The sequence below is a fragment of the Chelonoidis abingdonii genome, chromosome 8 (genome assembly GCF_003597395.2).
Source record: "Chelonoidis abingdonii isolate Lonesome George chromosome 8, CheloAbing_2.0, whole genome shotgun sequence".
Lineage (NCBI taxonomy): Eukaryota > Metazoa > Chordata > Testudines > Testudinidae > Chelonoidis > Chelonoidis abingdonii.
The window spans coordinates 77,467,078-77,488,277 of NC_133776.1; the positions used below are offsets into that span (position 1 = coordinate 77,467,078).

The following is a 21,200-nucleotide window of genomic DNA, read 5'->3' on the forward strand; positions in this document are numbered from 1 at the left end:
TAAACGAGAGATTAGGTGCTTTTATGAAGTGGTTTTCAATGCCGTCTGAAGCATCAGATGCTAGAACAGGAATACTGAACTTGTGTGGATTGTTTGAGAGACAAAGTGGGTGAAGTAATACCTTTTATTGGACCAGATTCTGTTGGTGACAGATTTTGTTTGGTCCGTTGTGGCAGATCTTGTTTTGGGTGACAGCTTAATGTATTACTATTTTGACTTTGAAAACTTCAGCCACCCTTTTCACTGTAGTTGTTTTGGTAGTTTGGCTGTAGATCTTCTGAAGTGTCTACCAGTCTCATAAAATAAATACTAAATTGTGTAATCTGCCTGTTGAAAAACAAAGGTATAGTCATTTTGACCTTTCTCTGAAGATGGCCTTTTTAGAAATACCGTACCAAAGACAGATCCTGTCCAATGTTTTGTCAAGTTACATCCCCAAAACATGTTGAATATTGGTATTTTCTGTGTGGAATCAATCTCAAACTAAGTAATTTTCCCACAGTAAAAAGCCTAAATTTTTAATCGGAAAAGTAGTTTCTCAGCAAATATGATATCCATAGCTTCTGGATGGGCCCCTGGAGAAGAGGTGTCAAATAGACCTTTCATGTAATAATAGCCAGTCTGTGCGCTACTACATTACTACCGAAATATCTGAGTCGTCTTTAAGTGGTGTAAATTGTAAGCCTGGGGCAGCAACTCTTATTTTATGTTTGTACATCTTCCAGCACAATGGAGTAAACAGCCTCCAATCTAGTAGAAATCTGTTCCACATGGTAAATGGAGATGAGCAGTGGGTTGCATCAAAGCCCTTTGCTTTACCTGAACTAAAGGAATCTCTCAGAGCTTGCTTGATCTGATTGTAAGGCACTTGGAGCCAACATCCCTCATGCTGCAACTAAATTACTGGGAAGCAAGCCAGAACTGATAGTGGTATCACTGTAGGTGCTGGATTACCTCCACTTTAAGCAGTTGAAGCAACTACCTCTTATACAAGCAAGCGAGTCAGTGAGGCTTGGCACATGCTAAGCCCTGAAATGGATGTTGTTGCCCAGGCAGCAAAGCACAAAAGCACTTAACCAGATTTGTAATTGAGAGAGACTAGACTAGAAATAAAATAGAAACGGGTTAATATATTTTCAGTGTTCAGCCTGAATGAATGTAAAGAGCGATCGTGAAAAATAAATGAGCATTTAGAAATTTTCAGTTTTAGTATCGGATTTGTTGGGGAAAAATTGTAATCTGAGTGTGACCCTTTGGGGAAAAATATTAAAATTTAAAGCTTATGATCAAGGTCAGTTTATGCGGAGTTATACTTGTGGTGAAATGTATTTGCAAAGGGCGAGTTAATAGGCAAAAGCCAGAGTGTGAATCTGTAGCACATTGTCTTGCCGCAAACTAACTCGCCGAAGCTACTCCCAAAAGTGAAAGTGCACTACAGAACTTCTAGTGCCTGATAGGATCATCTGCATGGCAACTAATGTGTTGTAGATTCACACCTTGGCTTGCCATGCACTAGCTGTGTAGACATGCCCATAGTAAATACACAGCAGATGTAACACATTGGTAGTTGCTTAACCTAATTGAAATTTATAAAAGCAACATTGGAATTCGTTAATTTTTTTTATGCACCAAAAGGTAAAACTGAGCATTATTTTTATTTTTTTTTACTTATTTATTCTTTGATGCAGGTGTTGCAGAGGTCCCTGCATGCTCAGAAAGGGTGCCAAGTTGCAACTCTCTAATAGTAGTTAACTACATAGTATGCTAAATATAAAATAAGCCGCCTCTGAAAATAAATGTTTTACCTTTATAGAGGGTGCTTTATATCAACTTATTCTTTATTTTAATTGACATTAGCATGAAAAACAAATTTTTCTCCTGAGTTCCCGTTTAATAACTGTCAGTTTCCACAGCAACCAATTGTGATGTCAGAGGATAATGATTCAAGGTGGGTGATAAACATAAGAGCAGATGAACTCTTAAGAAATTTCTTTTCATGCAAATGTTCTAAGTATTAAGGAACAAAAATGAAGGCTGTGATGTTGAAATAGAAAGGCTTCTAAGTAGAATGTTTCTCTGTCTTAATGTGAAGCATCAACAGCTATTTAAGATTTCATTAGGCAGTTAAATGTATAACTAAGAAAATTCTTACTGTCACCAGGCAACTTGAATGCTGCTAGTATTTCTTTCCTGCCTTTTGTTTAAAGTAAACCTTACACTATGTCTGCAGTAGCACTTTTGTTGGTATAACTTATCAACGTAAGTTGATGTGAGATGTGAAAAAATACCCTTCTGAGCAACATAAGTTACACTGACAGAAGCGCTGGTGTGGGCAGTGTTATGTTGGTGGGAGGTGCTTTCCTACTGACATAGCTACCACCGGTCATTGGGGTGGTTTAATTATGTAGATGGGAGAACTGTCTCCCGTCGGCATAGAGTGGCCATACGTGTGATCTTACAGCGACACAGCTGCATCGGTATAGCTGTGCTGCTGTTAGCTTGCTAATGTAGACATAGCCTTAAATTCCTAATATGCATAGAATGAAAACCAATTGGAAAGGCGTTTTTGTTTCTTGTATTGGATGGACTGAGGCTTGGATGTATTGTCTGCATTAGGGATTTTTGCACCAGTGTGGTTCATCTGCTGTTTCCTTGTGCTGATAGAGAGAACCAGACTTCTTTAAAATGAAGTAGCTTTACCACTGCTCCCACCAGAATACGCCGAGGGGTGGTATGGAAGTGGAGGCTATGGAAATGTAGTAAGTTGTGCTGTGCTTCCTTAGCTTACCACAGGGGTGAGCTAACTTTTTGGCCCGAGGGCCACATCTGGGAATAGAAATTGTATGACGGGCCATGATGCTCACAAAATTGGGGTTGGAGTGTGGGAGGGGGGTGAGAGCTCTTGGTTGGGGGTAAATTTTAGTTAACAATATTTTGGCCAAGGCCAAGCATAAATTTCAGCCCCAGATGATGATTTTTGAGAAAGCTAAAAGGAACTGAAGTCAGGGATTTAGAATGGAAGTGCCACCTCAGCCTTAGCTAGAGTATTTCTATTGTGATGCTGTAATTTCTTTCATCTTGGGAAACTTGTAATGATTACAATCCATCATCTACTTACAACCCTTCCATAAGGAATATTGTCTTAGTGGAAGGGAATTTGGTGAAGAAACAGACTTCAGGTTCAGGATTGTTAAAGAAGAATAGGTATAAACAGTAAGGAAAATGACTTTTTAAATAATAAATATAACATTAGTGCCCTTTCAGTAATTATCTACAAAATGCAGGAGATAGTTGTGTATACATAATGTAAGAGATAACTATTTCAGTGTTGTGTTGATTTCCTCCCTCTCCTCCTCCCCCCATCTCATTTTTTTTAACAGGATGAAGGAAATGTGAAAGAAATTCCTATTACCCACCATGTGAAAGAAGGGTGTGAGAAAGCAGATCCCGCACAGTTTGAACTACTTAAGGTTCTTGGTCAGGGTTCATTTGGAAAGGTAAGATACAAACTTCCTTTTTATTCCAATCCTCTACTTCTAATAGACAGCTTCTTAGTCCTACTTGTTAACATTAATGAAATTCTCCATTAAAATTGGTTTTATAGCTTCTGAATCGTCTTGACTGCTGTCAAAAGTACATATTTTTTTCTGTAGATTTTATAGTGTCACTGGATACTGATGGATTCTTGAGGCCTTTGTACATTAAAACTCTGCCTATGAAGCAGGACATGAATTTCTCCCTTTGATCACCATATTGTTTATCCTGCAGTCCTCATGCAGGCAAAACTCCCATTAAAGTCAAGGGTAATTTTCCTATAAATAACAGGACTGCAGGGTTGGGTGCAGAATAATATAAAAATATTCTTAAACTTGATGAAATAGGTTACAGTCAGCAGTTTGAGACTGAGTTAGAGAAAGCCAACATAATTTTTAGAAGTCTAATAAGCCACAAACACACACCTGTAAAAATTGGCATGTTTTTGAGGAAGTTATTCCCTGTCTTGCAAGTTCTTATGTGGAGGTGACAGTATTAGAAAACTTAAACCTTGTGCCCAGTAGCCCGCTATTAACCTGAACTTGCTTGTCCTTTAGACATGCTTTACCTTTTTTGTTGCTATAACTAAGTCTAACTAAGACCGGTGTTTTCCTTCCATTCTTCCTGTTATCCATGCTGAGATCACTTGTCAGTTTCTTGCAGAACAGATGTACAGTGGGGTTCATTTACTTAGCCATGTCGCATGAGGAGGGTAAAACTCATGTGGAAGGGTATATAGTATCTCTTGATATTTGTGGTAAGTTTCCTTTAGCCTCTTCTACAGTTACTGTCTCTAAATGTGGAGTACATTTTTTTCTCACAAGTGAGAGATGGGAAAGGTCTTTTATCTACTCAATCTCCCTGCTAATGTAGGATTATTCCCTGTTGTGCAGTTACTAGTGCTTTGTCCAGTCTAGCTTTAATTGACCTGTGCATTGAGACTTTCCTTGGGGGACTATTTCACAGCCTAATAGATCTGTCAAAAAGCTTCCTATGAAGTTCAACATAAATGATCCCTTCTTACTTTTATTCCATAACTCCTAATTATACCTGTTATATACTGGGCGTTTTTACAATCATACATGTTTGACCCGCCATTTGTTGCCCCTGAATTGTTCTTTAGCCAACTGTTTTCTCTTAAGTCCATCTCTCCTGCCCTTTAAATGTTTTTCATTCAATGTATGTGATACCCACCTGTCTGTGTGGGGCTTAGAGGAAGGTAATGACATTAAACAGTAGGTTGAAAAAGTGAGTTTTGATTAGCGTTTAGAAAGAACTAGTAATAGAATACAGCATGGACCAGAGAAACATGTTTCACCCTTAAATGGGATGCTATGGGGGGTTGTCATGTTGACTTTAGTCCTTTGCCGGGACATGTCCTTAACTTACTTGTTAGGTATTACATTAGTATACATGAGCTGTCATCTGGTTGGATGCTGTGTGGTCTTAACTTTTTTACTATATGCAATATTTAAACCAAGAGTGTGGCCAAAGTCCTAAACTGACTTTGTTAGAACAATACCATGAAACATTTCACTGCTGAAAAGATTTTTGTTGCAGATGCTCCTTGACCAAAAATGTGAATTTGTCCACATTGCAATATCTGAGCATCCCAACCTCTTGTGTTCAGATTCATTTGGCCAGCAGGGTTTGTTTGGGGCCATGCCTGCCCTTGAGTGTCCTCGGGCCTTCCATCTGAGATTATAAAGGGTGGGGTGACTCTTAGTTCCTTGTCCCTACCATGGATATGAATTGGAACTAGCAGTGAGTTCCTCCCTCACTTTGATCTATCCATTGCATTGTAAATAGATGATTTGTTGAGCTATTTTTTTTTTTACTTGTGTTTCCTTTCTTACTATAAGAAACAGCCCTTTTCTTTGCCTGTGAGACTTCCTGGTACTGGGATCCCCCCATTATGATAATGCACATCTCCAGGCTTTAAAAATTATTCTTTCTGATGGATGTATGAGGTGCTTATTGTGACATGGTGAGGGATATATACAAGACAGAGGTGCTATTTGTAAATCATTCTCAGAGAACTCAAAAGTGTCTTGCTTAGAATTGTTTCGTCTGCATAGGTCATTGTGCTCATTTTCAGGTCCTGAAGCGGCTAGGGGTGAAAATCTTGACTATTCCTCCTCAAAGTGCTCCCAGTGGCTCTTAGGCTTTCATATATGAGACAAGCACTTGTAAAGAATCATCCTCCACAGTTGCTAAAACCTCAGAGGTTGAGGGGAAGAGGGAGGACTGAATCTCTAAGGGGAAGAGGTCTAGACCTCCATCACTGAGTCCTACCTTAAGAAACTAGAAATACCCTTGAATTACATTTGAGAAGAGTAGTTCAAGGCCCAAGAAGGGACCTTGTGGTGCCCACTCAGGCATCAGTCACAGAACACCAGGACCAACTTCTTCACTGAGTCAGAAATTACCAGGTACCAACCCCTTGCACTGAAGCCCCCATTATTGATATTTCTGGTACTAGCACCCTACATTTGCCTACCTGCAGCACTAATGTACTTGGTACTGAAACCTATGTGATATCAAGGGGATCTTGTGGCTAAGGTGAAGATTATGACTGACTAAAAAGATCCGTGACAAAGACAGGTCACAGGCAATAAGGACCTGTCTCTGACTTTTACTAAAAATATCCATGACAAAATGAGAAGCTGCTGGGCAGCTGTGGGGCCGGCTCGGAGCTCCATGGTGCCCATCCACAGTGGCTCAGAGCTGCGGGACTCCCCTGGGGCCAGAGGTGGCTGGGGTATCCCTGGGGGCTGACATCACAGAGGTCTGTGAAAGTCACAGAATCCATGACTTTGTTACCTCTGACAAAATCATAGCCTTACTTTATTGCCTCTTTGGATACTGGACACTGTTTTTGGTAATGAAAGTATGGTCTGATGCCCCAAGCTTAGTACCGAGCACAGCCTGTTTGTGGTCCCAGCTACTCAAACTCCAACCCCTCAAGAGGAGTACTGCTTCTCTTCCTCAGGCTCAGATAATAGCAATGAGGAGTCTCCAGTACATTCTCTGTGGTCTAGGTACTGAAATCCTTACATCTCAGAGTGGGAGTCTAGGACTCATTTTTTTATTATCCCATTGATACTATCCCTTGGCCTCCTTCTCCCTGTACTTACTAGAACCTATGGCCTTACTGAGCACTATGGAGATTATAAGATAGAAGACCAGCTTCTGCACCCTAGTCCAGTCTAGAGCTAGCCCTGGTCTACACTGGGGGAGAATCTATCTTAATTATTCAACTTCAGCTACCTGAATATCTTAGCTGAAGTTGACGCACTTAGATTGACTTACCATGGTGTCTGCCACTCCGCCGATGACTCTGTCTGCGCCTCTTGTAGTGGTGGAGTACAGGAGCCGACGGGAGAGCGCTCGGAGATCGGTTTATCGCATCTAGACTAGACATGATAAATGGACCCCCACTGGATCGTTCGCTGCCTGCCAATCTGGCAGGTAGTGTAGACGTACCCCTAGAGATCCCCTTCCCCACCATCAGCTCGACTGTCAGCTCATGCTGCAGTGTTGTTGACTATGTGGGATGATCAGGGCTCTGATGAGGACTTTCAGGTGGAAGACTGTTCCATCCCAGCACTTGTTTTGTTGCCACCTTTTGATGAGAGGTGGTACCTGAGATATCTACCTTACAGCCAGTTGACTTCAAAATGTTCCAGGATTTGCTATGCAGAATGACAGGTACATTTGAGATTCCGGTGGAAGTTGTCCAAGGGAAGTTGCACGAGCTCTTAGACCTCCTACACACCTCTATGCCTGGATGTCTTGCAGTGCTCATCAGTGAGGGACTATTGAAGTCACCCAGATTACTCTGACAGACATCTGCTTCTCTAGCTCTTTGTAAACTGCTGCTGCCAAGTGTCTTCCTAAGCCTTTGAGCAACTTTATATGCCGTAACTTGATGTAATCAAGTTCTAAGGTGACAAATGCACATACAACTGCTGTGGGGCCTGTGTAAGAAAGGAATGTGGATATATTGGCCCTCAGAAATTGATACAAGGCTTTTCTGATCACTGTCCATAGACCTACAGAGTGATGAAGCATCTGATAGGATTCAGTACTGATTGTTGCTATAACCACTAAGGTTATACTTGGAGTTCTGGGAAATTCTTTTTATTTTGGGTCTTTTTTGTTGTTGTTTGTTTGGTTGTATCCATGTTCCCCTCACTTGGGGGTCTGGTTCTGTCCTCAGGGGTATGTAGGAAGCCGGTGTGGGGGGAGAGGGGCACAGTGAGATCCTGCCCCTGGAGGCCCTGTATGGGGGTCATAATGTGAGGGGTGCTCCAGTCCCCTGTGTCAGGTTGCAATGGCTGGAGCAGGGAGCTGGGCCCACCCCTGTGGGACAGGAGACTCGGGGGCACTGCTGTGGGGTGAGTTTTTCATTTTAATTGTTTTGATATTGTGTTTTACATTTCATGAAAAACCCCAGACTCTAGTTCTCCTTCAGTGATGGCTGGGTGAGTTCACTTTTTCAAAATGCAGAATTGAGTTCTTATCCAAATAGAGCTTCAAGACCTTAAAACTTTATATCTTATTTAATTGAAAAATAAAGATATAGAACTGCTTTTAAAATATTGTTTTTGAAGTTAAACTTACTTCTGTTGCGTTCACATTAAAAGTGTAAAACTAAGAGTTAAAACTTTTTTCGGGTTATAAGCACTGCATGAGAAACTTGGCAATGCAAAACACTATTCAGAGTATACCTCATCTGACTTGGGAAAATTAAAATGGACTAGTTTCACTGGCAAATAACCATACAGTCATTACATTGGTTGAGCTGTTAGTTCAGTGTTATGCCTATGATATGAAGTCTCTTTAGCCATAAATTCCTGGCAGTTTCTAATCATATTTTGGACTCTGATGCACACATGATCAAGGATGTGCCCAGTGATGAAGTTTCAGTGGGTGAATGAACAGTTAGTTCAGTGATGGGACCTGTTGTAGAGTGAGAAGTGAAGTAATAAGGAGCATGGATTGGGGGTGAGAAGCTCTTACTCTACATCTGTCAATTTCCAGGTTAAAATTACAGTGAAGTGTTGTTGGCCTCTGCAGCCGAAATCTGTGAGATTAAAGCATTGAATAAAGCAGTCTTTATATAAAATAAAGTAACGTATAATTTTTCTTTCTCTTTCCCTGTCTATGTTGTGATACCTTTCTTTCCTTCAGTGGTCTTTAGGTTTCATTGTTTCACTGAGATTAATGTTCAGTACTACTTATATATCCATATTTTTATCTATCCACTCAGTTTTCTTCTGATTAGGTCTTTCCTTTGTTTTGTGGTTCATTGTTTTCTCTCCCTCACTTTCTTCATCCTCGCCATCTCCATTTTCTTTCTATTTTCCTTCTATTTCTTCCTCCTCTTTGTGGTGTCGTCATTCTGGCTATCAGCCATCACCTGTATGTGTGAGTACTGTCTCTCTCATGCCTCCCAAAACTGTCTCCTTCACTCTTTCTGACGATGGCTATAAGGAGGTAGGGAGCTAGAAAAACCAGCAGGGGGAGACATAATCTCTGCTGTTGCAGCACATACTGCATGTACTCATTCCAAGCATTCTGTGCCACTCTTCAGGTGGGGGTTCTTTGCCACGGTAGGGGGAAGAATGGAAAATGAAATGGATGGTTGAGGGGCAAGTGAGGAGAAGGACCTATTTCTCAGATGGCTTTGTGAAATCAAAAGACTCTAGTTCTCCTGAATCTTTGCAATCTTCTATTTACATAATGAATAGATTATTTGATGTGCATTTGCTCATCACTGTTTAGATACATGAAAGCTTTGGATGAATGGGTAAGCTATTAAAGCACCACAATAATATGGATAGGAATCAAAATGCATGTACATTTTTGGCTTTGTGAAGAAAACTTAAATGGAGCATCCAGAGCTGTTAACAGAGACTGTTGGACTCTGCAGTTAGGTCAACTTGGAGGCTTATAGGGTTTAGTGAGTGGAGGGGCAAAGAAAGGCAGTGGTTGGATGTATGTAGCTGATTGGAGCAAGGGATTCGATTTTTGTAGACTCTGGACATTTTGATAAGTAAACAGTTTTCATTGTCTAGCCAGATGAGTCTCCAGCTTCTGGAGATTTCATTCGTTATTTGCAGATACTTTTCTAAGACTGAAGTGGGAGGAAGACTACCATGTTGCATTTCCCTTTTATTTGTTTTTTCTTTCTTTTTTATCTAAGTATGGGGTCTTTTTTAATTTTAACCACCATGATTTTGTTGGCAATTGTGTAGCTGTATTGCCTACATTAGTCTAATAGCAAAAAACTATCAAAATATTGCAGTATTGTTCTCTGACTTCCGAAAACAGCAAGGGCTAGTGTGGAAGTTGTGGTTTTTTGTTTTTTTTTTGTTTTTTTTAAAGAAAAAGATTGTTTTGGGTCTAAAATGCAGTCATTTCATATGAATTCTTTTAAAAAACTCTTTGTGCTGTTCAGAGGCAGACACTTGTATTTACTGGTAAACAGCTATTGCTGGAGGAAAGAATAACAAACCTCTCATTGGGCATATGTAGATCTATGGAAAGAGAAACTTCACATCTTTTTTCAACCCATGAAATGTTTTGTTTTTTGTTTTTATGCTTTTTATTGTACTGTATTTATCTGAAGTGATTTGAAACAAAGAATATTAAGTAAAAACATCCTAATTGAATATTTGATGGTGTCACATTTCTAATGATAAATTGGGTTTGGTGTTTTCTTTTACTACAGAACCTACTTTATCTTGTCCCATTCCGTGTGGAAATTGAAATATCAGATGTCTGTGACAGTAAATGAACACTACAAAATTGGAAATCCATAGATTAAATATTAAAGTAGCTAGCTACATTTTAGGATTAACCATTTAATTCCTTTGCAAACATTTTTTTCTTCAAATCTGGTTTAAAATCCATGTACCAATTCTGTTCTGGAGTTAAAAAAACAAAAACAAAAAACCTTTGGATAGAATCATAAACTATTAGGGTTGGAAGGGACCTCAGGAGGTCATCTAGTCCATCCCCCTGCTCAAAGCAGAATGAATCCTGACAGATTTTTGCCCCTGATCCCTAAATGGCCCCTTCAAGGATTGAGCTCACAAGCCTGGGTTTAGCAGGCCAGTGCTCAAACCACTGAGCTATCCCTCCCCCTTTTAAAAAAAAAAACTGATCCAGTTCTGTCTGTCTTTCTAAGATGAACATATCCCTTCACCAATCAGTCCGCCCATTGCCAGACTATCACATGCACAGTAATAAACTTGTGCCAGCGGTAGAGTCAGGGGAAAAGTGTAATACTTTACTTTAGACCTTCTGAAAGCTTGCTGTTAGTGAATAATTGACAAAAATATTAACGTTATGAGAACTTTCTGCTTTAAATAAATGTGTGGTAAGGTGTTACACTGTTGCTAACATGAAAATATTTGTAAATATCTGCCTTCTGTCTGATGTACTATCTGTAGCGCACCAATTCCTTTTTTATTAGCAACTAATACATTGACACAATCTTAGTTCAGATTTTTTTCATCCACTGAGGTTTGACATGCTGCCCTTTGATACTTTTGGCTTCTCAAAGAGTACCGGTAATTTAAGAATGAAAACAGGGCACTATGTCAGTCACTGGGCAAAAATTGAAAAGGTAACAATCCTTCATCCAGATAGGCTTATGTTTAGAACATCTCTGACCGACTAACTAAATAATCAAAAGAAATTCAGTCAATAGAAAGGGATGAAGAAGGCCTGATCTTGGAATGGAAAAGATTTTATTTATTAGATTAATTATACTTTTAGTTAACCATTTCTAATTAAAACCATAAAGAGAGTGGTGAATTTTTTTTGCTTCTGGTGTTGAAAATCTGGGCAGAATATAAGAATGAAAAGACTTTTGAATCTCAGATTTTTGTTAGCATACTCTTAAGGGGGGAGGGATAGCTCAGTGGTGTGAGCATTGGCCTGCTAAACCCAGGGTTGTGAGTTCAATCCTTGAGGGGGCCACTTAGGCATCTGGGGCAAAAATCAGTACTTGGTCCTGCTAGTGAAGGCAGGGGGCTGGACTCAATGACCTTTCAAGGTCCTTTCCAGTTCTGGAGATAGATATATCTCCAATTATTTATTTTCAGGGGGGAGGGATAGTTCTGTGGTTTGAGCATTGGCCTGCTAAACCCAGGGTTGTGAGTTCCCCCCCTTGAGGGGGGCCAGTTACAGATTTGGGGCAAAATCAGTACTTGGTCCTGCTACTGAAGGGAGGATGCTGGACTGGATGACCTTTAAGGGTCCCTTCCAGTTCTGTGAGATAGGTATATCTCCATAAATACTTATTTAAACCTATGAGTGGGCTTTAATGTTATGATAATATAATAGAAGTTGGCTCATTGAAACATATTAGAAAAGGTAATTCAGTAGTTATGCTAGGAGAGCTCATAGTCATTGTATGTTTGGATAATGAAAATGCACATAATCCATAGCATGTGATTTTTCTGATCTTTGTTATTCTGCAAGATCATACTCTCCAAATCTAAGCACACTGAGGGGCAAAATGGTAGTAAAACTTCTGGACTTCTTCCGCTCCCCCCAACCCTCCATGGTGGCAGGGCCGTGATCTTACTCCCTTCTTCTCACACTCCAGATTTAGAGACCTTTATGTGAAGCCTCTATGTATTTGAGGTTATATAGCATTTGTAGGGAAGGAGATGGAGCTAGGGACACCCGTTTCACAGGCTGCCCTTTCCTAACACATTAGTGTAAAATATGCTGGTTCTTGGCATGTAAGTTAATATTCATTCTGTAAGCATTGATTTAAGCTGATCTCTGTAGAAAAACTAACAAGTGCCTAAAGCACAGGTCTAGCTACTTCAGGAACCGTGGGGGTTTCTAGCACCTGCAGTCCTGTTACTTGGGGAGATGAGAGTGCAGTTACTTTTGTTGCTCTGCATGCACTGGTGTTATCTCGTGCTACTTCCTACACCCAACCAAAAGAAGATCCCATAGTCCCTTACTAGGTTTAATAATTACTTTCTCAAAAAGATGGTGTATTGTGAAAACCTGCTGATTCTCTCTTTCCTACCCCCATCATATTAGTTTTTTCCTATGGAGGCTATGATTTGGTGCATAGTCTGTTCTTTTCCTCATACTAAAACAGATCATGATGTAATAACTTTTTGTTCAGACTAGATCACTGTTATATATAACAATTTTTGCAATAATTTGAAATATGAAATATTTTTTGGGTCAGGTTTTTCTTGTGAGGAAAATAATTGGTCCTGATGCTGGGCAGCTTTATGCAATGAAAGTGTTGAAAAAAGCTTCTCTAAAAGGTAAGTGTGTTTTCTTTATAATGGACTTTGAAAATACTTTTGTTGTTTCTTGTGTTGAAGTCAGTATTGTAAATATTTTTGTATTAAATAGCCCTCTGTCTTAAACAAGCTGTTCCTTCAGTGAAGTCAATCCTTTCTTTGACATCTGTTTTTTATTAATCTTTTTGAGGCTATGCCTTAAGAATTATTTCAAACCTGTCCAGATGACTTCAATTTTTTTTATATTAACCTTCTGTAAGTCCATTTAGCATTTTTATTACAGCAAGAGAATTAAAGAGAAACAGTTTTCCTGTATTTTCCATGGTTCTCATTTGGTCAAAACTTGATTTGTCAAGTTTTGAGTCAACCTTGCTTTATTATGGAAAGCAAAGTAAGCCAAATTATAAGGTATTTCTGTCTTTACAAGACACTTCACTGGACTCTACTTCACTGTGGGTTACATTTGGGCATGAGGTGTTACTGATAGAAAATCCAAAATATAATCTTAATAGACAATACATATTCACAGGGGGCAGAATCCAGAAGTTGAGGTTAGCTGAAGCTCCTCCTCTCACCCCTCCTCCAAAAAAAACCTACCCAGCCTTCCCCAGTTTTTTTACTATTTTTGAAAAGAAACTTGCTAGATCACAAAATATAGCTGGATTTGTTGCGGAATTTAGAAAGACTAAAATATATAGAGGTAGGAGGGGAAAATGTAATATCTCAAAATAAAAAGAAATTATTTAAAGGGTAAATAAAGATTATTTTATATTTTTTGGAAATTTAGAACTTACTTTTTACTGCTTCCCATCCTACCTTCACCTTACTGAAATAGAGAATTATTTATTACTATTCTGCTTTTTTTCAGTACGAGATAGAGTTCGTACAAAGATGGAGAGAGATATATTAGTAGAAGTAAATCATCCATTTATCGTCAAACTGCACTATGGTTGGTATTTTTGTTCTGTTGCCTATATATTTTTGGCAGGATTAGCTGTTAAGGGCATTAGTCATCTCTTTCTTAATAGTTGGAGTGCATTTGCTCTAAAACCTAGCTTTCATTAAGCACGTCAAATGTAATCTTATTCTGCCTTACTTTTGTTAAGTTACTATAAGCAGGTACAGATAATGTGAAAGCTAGGCATAAATGACTAGAAATTGCTACCTTCCAATATGTAACCAAGGACAATAAGGAAAACACATTTACTGGAAAAAAGTGACATTAACAGATAAACATCAATCCAACCTTTCTGAAGCATTAACTTCTGCAGAGTTTAACAGAACCAGTATTCCTGCCTTGAGAGGTTTGAATATACCTCACTTATGTAAACATTCCTTTTATAATTATTGAGTATATCTCAGTTTTCACTATTGTGGTCTACACCTCACTCTGTGTCAAAGTATCTGCCCAGTCCATTCTGTACTGACAGCCTGTGCATGGTGTAGAGGCTTGTCATTTAGGCCTTTTGTCTCTGAGTTTTCTTCTGTAAGATTTGAACACATCTTGAGATGAATTGCAAACCTCTCAGGGATATATTTCTCATATGTACGTGTTTATCTGTTCCATGGTAGTTCTGATCAGGATAGTGCTTTTCCCAAGAGGCTAAAGAGTACGTTAAAATGTATCACTAAGTTTAAAATGTAATTACTTGACTTTTAATGGGCAGTGCAAGGGGTTGGAGTAAGAGGCTTCTTGTGTTTCTCCCATTCACTGCACCTATATATGAGCAAGTCACACAGAATCTTATCCCTTGTATATTTTTCAATCTTTATGCCATTGCCACGGGGTCCACTTACTGATCGTGGATCCTCCTGATGGCAGTCCTGGGGTTTAGCTCTGCCCTTCTCTGGCAGTGTCCCTGTCAGTCATCCTTTCTCACCTTGCAGGCCCCTCTTCCTCCAGGAACCACAGCCTCCTCTGCATGACTTGGTGCTTAATTGGTTGGTTGGGTCTGCCTGGCCTAATTCAACCTTCTCAGGGCCAGTATGAGGAATACAGCACCCCATCACAGCCATATAACACTTTCATAATCTTTGAATGCATGTACTAGTATTAAGCTTCCCAAAGACTTTTGACAAATTTTGCAAAATATCCCACAGATTTTTTTCTTTTACGTTTTTAAAACCAATACTTTGCAATAATTTAGGTACAGTAACATTTGGCCAGTATAAAAACTGGGACTGGCACACCAGTCGGCATGGTGGTGCATGGATTATTTGTTTGAATTCCTAATCTCTTAATTTTTCAAATTGTTATGTTAGGTCCTAACAACTTGTGGGCAAATTTCATTATAGTAGAATCTCATTATTTCCCATATCAATAATTAAAAACATAATTATTGTACAAATATTGGGGTCTCCCTGTGTTTAGCAAAGATGTAATAGAACTGCAGTGCTATAGTAAGATCTCTTGTCACAAAAACTTTGCAGTATATTAGTAGTGGTCACCTTTTTCAAACTTCTCTGCACAAAATATTAACAACATTAATAAAACTAAATTACATTTCTTAAATAAATGAATATAGTACATTTTGGTGTAGTATTCATGTGGTGTTAATTATTCAGGTTAGTTCACAAATTTCACTAGTTCATATGAATCTGTCATGCCTAAATGAATTACCTCAGTTCAGAAGTAACTGTGCTCTATTACACTAAAATAAGTCTTAGAATGCCTGAGTATTGTCTAATTTCACTATTGTCATATAAAACTATCCATTAAGTTTTGTGATGTTTTAAAATCAGCCTTTCAGACCGAAGGAAAGCTATATTTAATATTGGATTTTCTCAGGGGAGGAGATGTGTTCACACGATTATCCAAAGAGGTAAGTACCTACATTTTAACTGAATACAATAGTAAAAAATTTTTCAAAGAAGCACAGAAATTAGAGCTGGAAAATGTCATCCTTGTCTAACCTCCGGTGAATATGGGGTTGTTCCTTATGTCTTTTTCTCTAATTCTTCACCCATTCATTTTTAGGAACTCAGTTGAACGTTCATTTATATATATCTCCATCCCGTGGGACAATGTTCCATAGCTTAAGAAACCTCGGTGTCAGATTTTTATTGATAATCGGTCTAAAATTTCTTTTCTGTACCTCCCCATGCCAAATTCTCTAATCTAAAAGTGGTCTTGTTGCATAGAGACCTAATTGAGGTAAATCAGGTTTATATAATAAAGAACAGAGGTGTAATTAGAGCCTGATGTCAGTTTAGCTGCCCCTGAGAGTCTGTTGAATCATTTTAGTTTCTTGAATCTGGAATATTTTTTTCTAGGTAAAATACTTTTTTCAATTTTGAGGAAATCACAACCTTGATTGACAGCTCACTATTGCTTGTTTGGGGAGGGATGTTAATTGTACTGCTCTGATGACATGTCTTTAAATCTGTCAGTCTGTGAAATTGCACGGGGACTATAATGATATTTTTAATATTTCAAACTAAGAAATATTTCTGGTTTTCAAAACTTTTCTGTAAAAATTCTAGGTGTTGAATTAAACTTTTGAAAATATCTTCATAATGAGAGTTTTTAGTGCTTCGTAAATTTTACACGTCAATATTTTAAATCTGCTTCCATATGATTTCAAGACATTCCTTTTGATAATGTCTAACAGAGCAATTGTCTAAAATTGGGCAAAATAGCTGGCTGACTGACTTTGATGTGAAATAGATTGTCAGTAGTAGTTTCAAATTAGTATCCTTAATCTTTAAGAACCAATGAGTTGGATTTTCTCAGTGCATCTGTTTCCTAAAGTTAAGCTACATATTGGGGATGGGGCAGGGAACTAAGTGAGCTTACCTAGTATGTGCCCTAAAATTACACTGAACTCCTTTTATTAGCTTGCAATATTGATCTCTCAGTATTTCACAATTAAACTCAATGTAAATATCCTGTGGCTGTGCTATGAAAATTTTGAGAGAGTTGTCTATTTCTATGAGTCAGCAGACCTGTTAAGAATTAATGAGGCATAAAACCGGAAAGTGGTCAATCTCGACTTCCATTTGATCTGAGATGTGTCTCTCAAGAAATCTCAGTATAATAGGAAATGAGTTCATGTCTTGTGATCGTGCAGCTAGAATTTACTGATCCTCATAAAGAGATACTTAAATGAAGGGTGCAAATCTGACTGTAAAAATATTGGCTGGGTATCTGAAAAAGGCATAAATCTCTCTTTTAGGAGTAAAGAAATAAGCAGTAATTTGGAGGTCACTTATTACTCAAGTTTAATTTTGGTTTTCAACAAACTTCAAATTGTTTCTAAAGTACTATGATTTTTTTAAACATTTCATTTTGTATCTTAAAAGACACCTGAGATGTTTTCTATAAAGAAAACACGATAGTTTTAAAAACAACTTTTTTCTATTGCAATACCACATGGCAATGGAAAGTGAATGACCCATGCTGATTGAGGGGGTACCGGTTCCTAGGGCCACTTGAAACCATTCCACACATGGATTATCAGGCATATCTGAAATTGTTTTTGAATGTTTAGCTGTTGATGAGATATTTAAAGTGTTAATTTGGGACTTTTTCAGCTGCAATGCAGGAAATGGCTGATATCCATCCAATAAAGCACTATTACTGCAGCTTTCACTTCAGAAATAAAACAATGCAATTTGTTGACTTTTTTTTGCCACATTTCATTTGCGGAAAAAAATCATATTTAAAATGAATCTGTACAAAATTGTTAGGTTGCAAAGTAATAATTAGAATAATTGTATTTGGAGATTTGGAAACTTCCTTTGTATCTTTGGACTGTAATAGTCATTTTTGTTCATTGTACTTGATTCTTAATTCAAAAATAGGAGAGAGGACTGTAGCTTTCTTTGTGGGCACTATAAAAACTTAAGCCTTCTATTTCTGTTGCATAAAACATTGACATGACATAAACTACCATAATACCTGTGTGCTGTGCAAATTAGGAATAGTAATCTTGAGCAGAGCTGTTCAGCAATGAGTATATATTGTGTTCACAGTTCCAAACACTGATGTATATTAAGCTTAATCAACACTGTTTATACAAGACTAACTAGTCCTATATAAGGAGACTAAATGAACAAAGTTTCTGCACTCCTTCACGCTCTCAGTGATTTCAGCAAATGGAGAATAGTTCATCTTGGAATATAATTTGAGGTTTTAAAGACCTAAAAAAAATAAAAAGTCTAAGAATATAGATCTCCAAAATGCTTGAAGTTTTTACTAGTTATGTTATAGTTTCCTCAGATAATGACTGTCTGTGTAGCCGTATGGTACCAGCATGTTAAATCAAAATGGTAAAGTAATATGTATGCCATAACACTAAGTGAAGAACGATGGTGAAAGGAAGAGCAAGTAGTGAGAGCAGATGGGAGAACTCACTCTGTTTCTGTGGGCAAATATATTTTTCTCAATCCTGGTGAGGCCCCAGTCATGCAGGGTCAACCAGCTAGCATACATGGTGATGTATATAGGTAAAGCAATGCTTTATCTGTACCCCACATATGTGACTGGTTGTTCCTTATTTTATGTGAATTAATCCCTCAACCTCCTTGTCTAGGCACTACTAACCTCCCCTGGTGTAACGTTTGGCTAGGTACGACTGAATATATATTCAAGTCTCCTGGGTTATATGTGGCATTTAGAGCATGAATTTCTTGTCTAATAGGCCAAGTTGCACAAAATGAGCAGAGATGATCCCACTACCTCCTCCACCCTATCCCCTGTGATGTAGTGGAGATTCATGGCCATTGAAATAGTTCTCCCTCAGTCTGATTTCTGTCTATGCAGAGACTGTCTAAATGGTTTATATTTTGTATGTATACCTATTACAGCATTACCAAAGCATTTGAAAATGATATATCGAGAGAGAGAGAGAAAGGGAAGCTGGAGGAAGACAGACACAGAGAGGTGTGTGTGTGTGTGTGTGTGTGTGTGTAAAAAAGCTCTCTCACACACACACACATACAATCAGTAAGGCTACAAACTTGTTTTTAAATGAAAGCTGAGCTTCTTACATAATCACCTGACCCCCCCCCCCCCCCCCCAGGAGCCAGGGCTTTGAGAAGAACAGTAAATACCATGAGACTTAAAATCATGAGTTGGCAACACCGCTGCTGTGATTTTTGAAGGAGTTAAATACTTGAAAGTCTTAGAATGTATTGAAGCAGGTCTAGAATAAGGAGAGTGAATAATCTCTTGGCTGCCAGAGAACATCTCTACTTCTGTTACACCAGGCGGGGGGGGGGGGGGGGGGAATAAGTAGAGACTATGCCCAAACATTCTTGACTCTTTTGCATGAAAAGCCATAGTGATAAGGGAGAGAGGCAGGCAAACTAAAGAAGAAAATTCCTGGATCTCATTTTTTTCCCCATTGACAAAATACGACCATCAAAATGGAAAGATGTGCTGTTGCTGTTTAACCCAGCCTTGTAGCAAAATGTTCAACCCCTCCACCCTCCAAAAAAAGGGAGCAGAAAAGGTTTGAATGCATCTCTGTTCATGTAAATGATGTGCAGATTCTGTCCATTCTTCAACCTCATTCACCTCAGTGAAGTATGAATTTAACTTTAGGAACAGGCAATTCCTTTTTTAGAAGGAAACTTACCGTATGTACTCCTTCATAAGCTAGCAGAGACGGAGCGGAAGAGGCGGAGCCAGAGTGTCTCCCAGGCTGGCCACACTGCTCTCCCTCCAGTCTCTGAAGCAGCTGCAGCTCTGGGACTGTCAGGCTGCAGCCGTGCTGCTTGACCAGGTCCCCTCACATTCTTTACTTAAGTTTACCTCCATGCCTATGGATGCTTGAGGTAAACAAACCATCTCAGCCTGCCAGTGGCTTATCCTGATGACCCGGGAGCCAGAGTTCGCTGACCCCTGAATTATAGGGTCGTCTTATGAACAGGTCATAAAAATTTTCTATTTTTACTTATCCATCTTGGGGGGCGGGGGGAGGGGGGCGGCTTATAAATGAACCGGCTTATGATCGAGTATATACAGTGGTAATAATAATAATAAAAAAGTCTTAATAGTGTTAACATCACTCAACTGAAAACTATAAAATGGGAATATAACGTTTTAAGGTTACAGTTACACACCCTGGATATTTTGTACTATTGTAAGCAATAGTATATCAAACTACATGTTAAACTGGAAAAACAGGAGTAGGAAGTGCTTTGTATAGGGCATTGTGGCTGAATGAACACTGGTAAACCAGCAAGTCAGATACAAAACTTAACTTTCCTTTAACTATGCTATCTTACAGTTGCAATAACATTTAGTTTTACTTTAAATTCTGTAAGAGTTGGATTGTGAGGAACAGTATAAAATAATTTCAGGGTTAGATATACAGAAAACTTCATAGTAGATAGTTTATTCTTGTGTATCGCCTGTATTAAGTGATATTGTCTTCTGAGAATTTGTGGAATGCAGTAGTTATGAGAAATAATTGAATTTAGGGAAGCAGAACAACTGTCTGTTTTTAGATTGCAGTATTAGAAACTGACAAGATCTGAAGGTAAATCTATACAGTTCTTATTAGGTTATGTTTACAGAGGAAGATGTGAAATTCTACCTCGCAGAACTGGCCCTTGCTTTGGATCATCTGCACAGCTTGGGGATTGTATACAGGGATCTGAAGCCAGAAAAGTAAAGTAAAATTTATTTTATCCACTATTACACGTATTTTGTTTAATTATTTCTTTGCATTTTCATTATACATATCTATAATTATATAAAATGGAGTAAAGGATGTTTTCATAAACTATATGTATTGGGTTTAATAGTTAAATATATGCATTGATTGAAATATAATGTACAACATTATTAAATTAAAGGTTGGGAGATTGGTTCAGATCTGTCTTTAGCTACTATGTTTAAAATGTCTTATATAAATATTCCTGTTACGTGTATTGGTGAATGTGAATTTTAATTTTCAGCATTTTGCTTGATGAAGCAGGACATATCAAGTTAACAGGTAGGTAAAATTTAATAGTATAGCTCTTAAATATTTTAATGAAATTAGGTATTTTATGGTGGTGTTCAATATAATTTCTTGTATAACAATCTTGATATACCAGTACTTAATTTAACAGTTGTTTAAATTAACGGATATAGCCCTAGATCGGGAGTCAGCAGCCTTTCAGAAGTGGTGTGCCGAGTCTTCATTTATTCACTCTAATTTAAGGTTTCACATGCCAGCAATACATTTTAACATTTGTAGAAGGTCTTTTTTTATGTCTATAATATATAACTAAACTATTGTTGTATGTAAAGTAAATAAGGTTTTTTAAAATGTTTAAGAAGCTTCATTTAAAATTAAATTAAAATGTAGAGCCCCCCGGACTGGTGGCCAGGACCTGGGCAGTGTGAATGCCACAGAAAATCAGCTTGTGTGCCGCCTT

At 38.3% G+C, this 21,200-nt stretch overlaps 1 protein-coding gene across 2 annotated transcripts in view; it reads left to right on the forward strand.

Moving 5' to 3' along the window:
* Positions 1-21,200, forward strand: part of RPS6KA6 (ribosomal protein S6 kinase A6) — a 78,995-nt gene that overhangs the window by 17,613 nt on the left and 40,182 nt on the right. The window contains exons 3-8 of one of the 2 annotated variants that reach the window (XM_032765473.2): positions 3,381-3,497; positions 12,767-12,848; positions 13,696-13,776; positions 15,570-15,649; positions 20,339-20,445; positions 20,736-20,773. In XM_032765473.2, coding sequence (XP_032621364.1) covers positions 3,381-3,497; positions 12,767-12,848; positions 13,696-13,776; positions 15,570-15,649; positions 20,339-20,445; positions 20,736-20,773 — 505 coding nt within the window. The remainder of the gene's footprint in view (positions 1-3,380; positions 3,498-12,766; positions 12,849-13,695; positions 13,777-15,569; positions 15,650-20,338; positions 20,446-20,735; positions 20,774-21,200) is intronic. The other variant, XM_032765474.2, reaches the window with a different exon arrangement.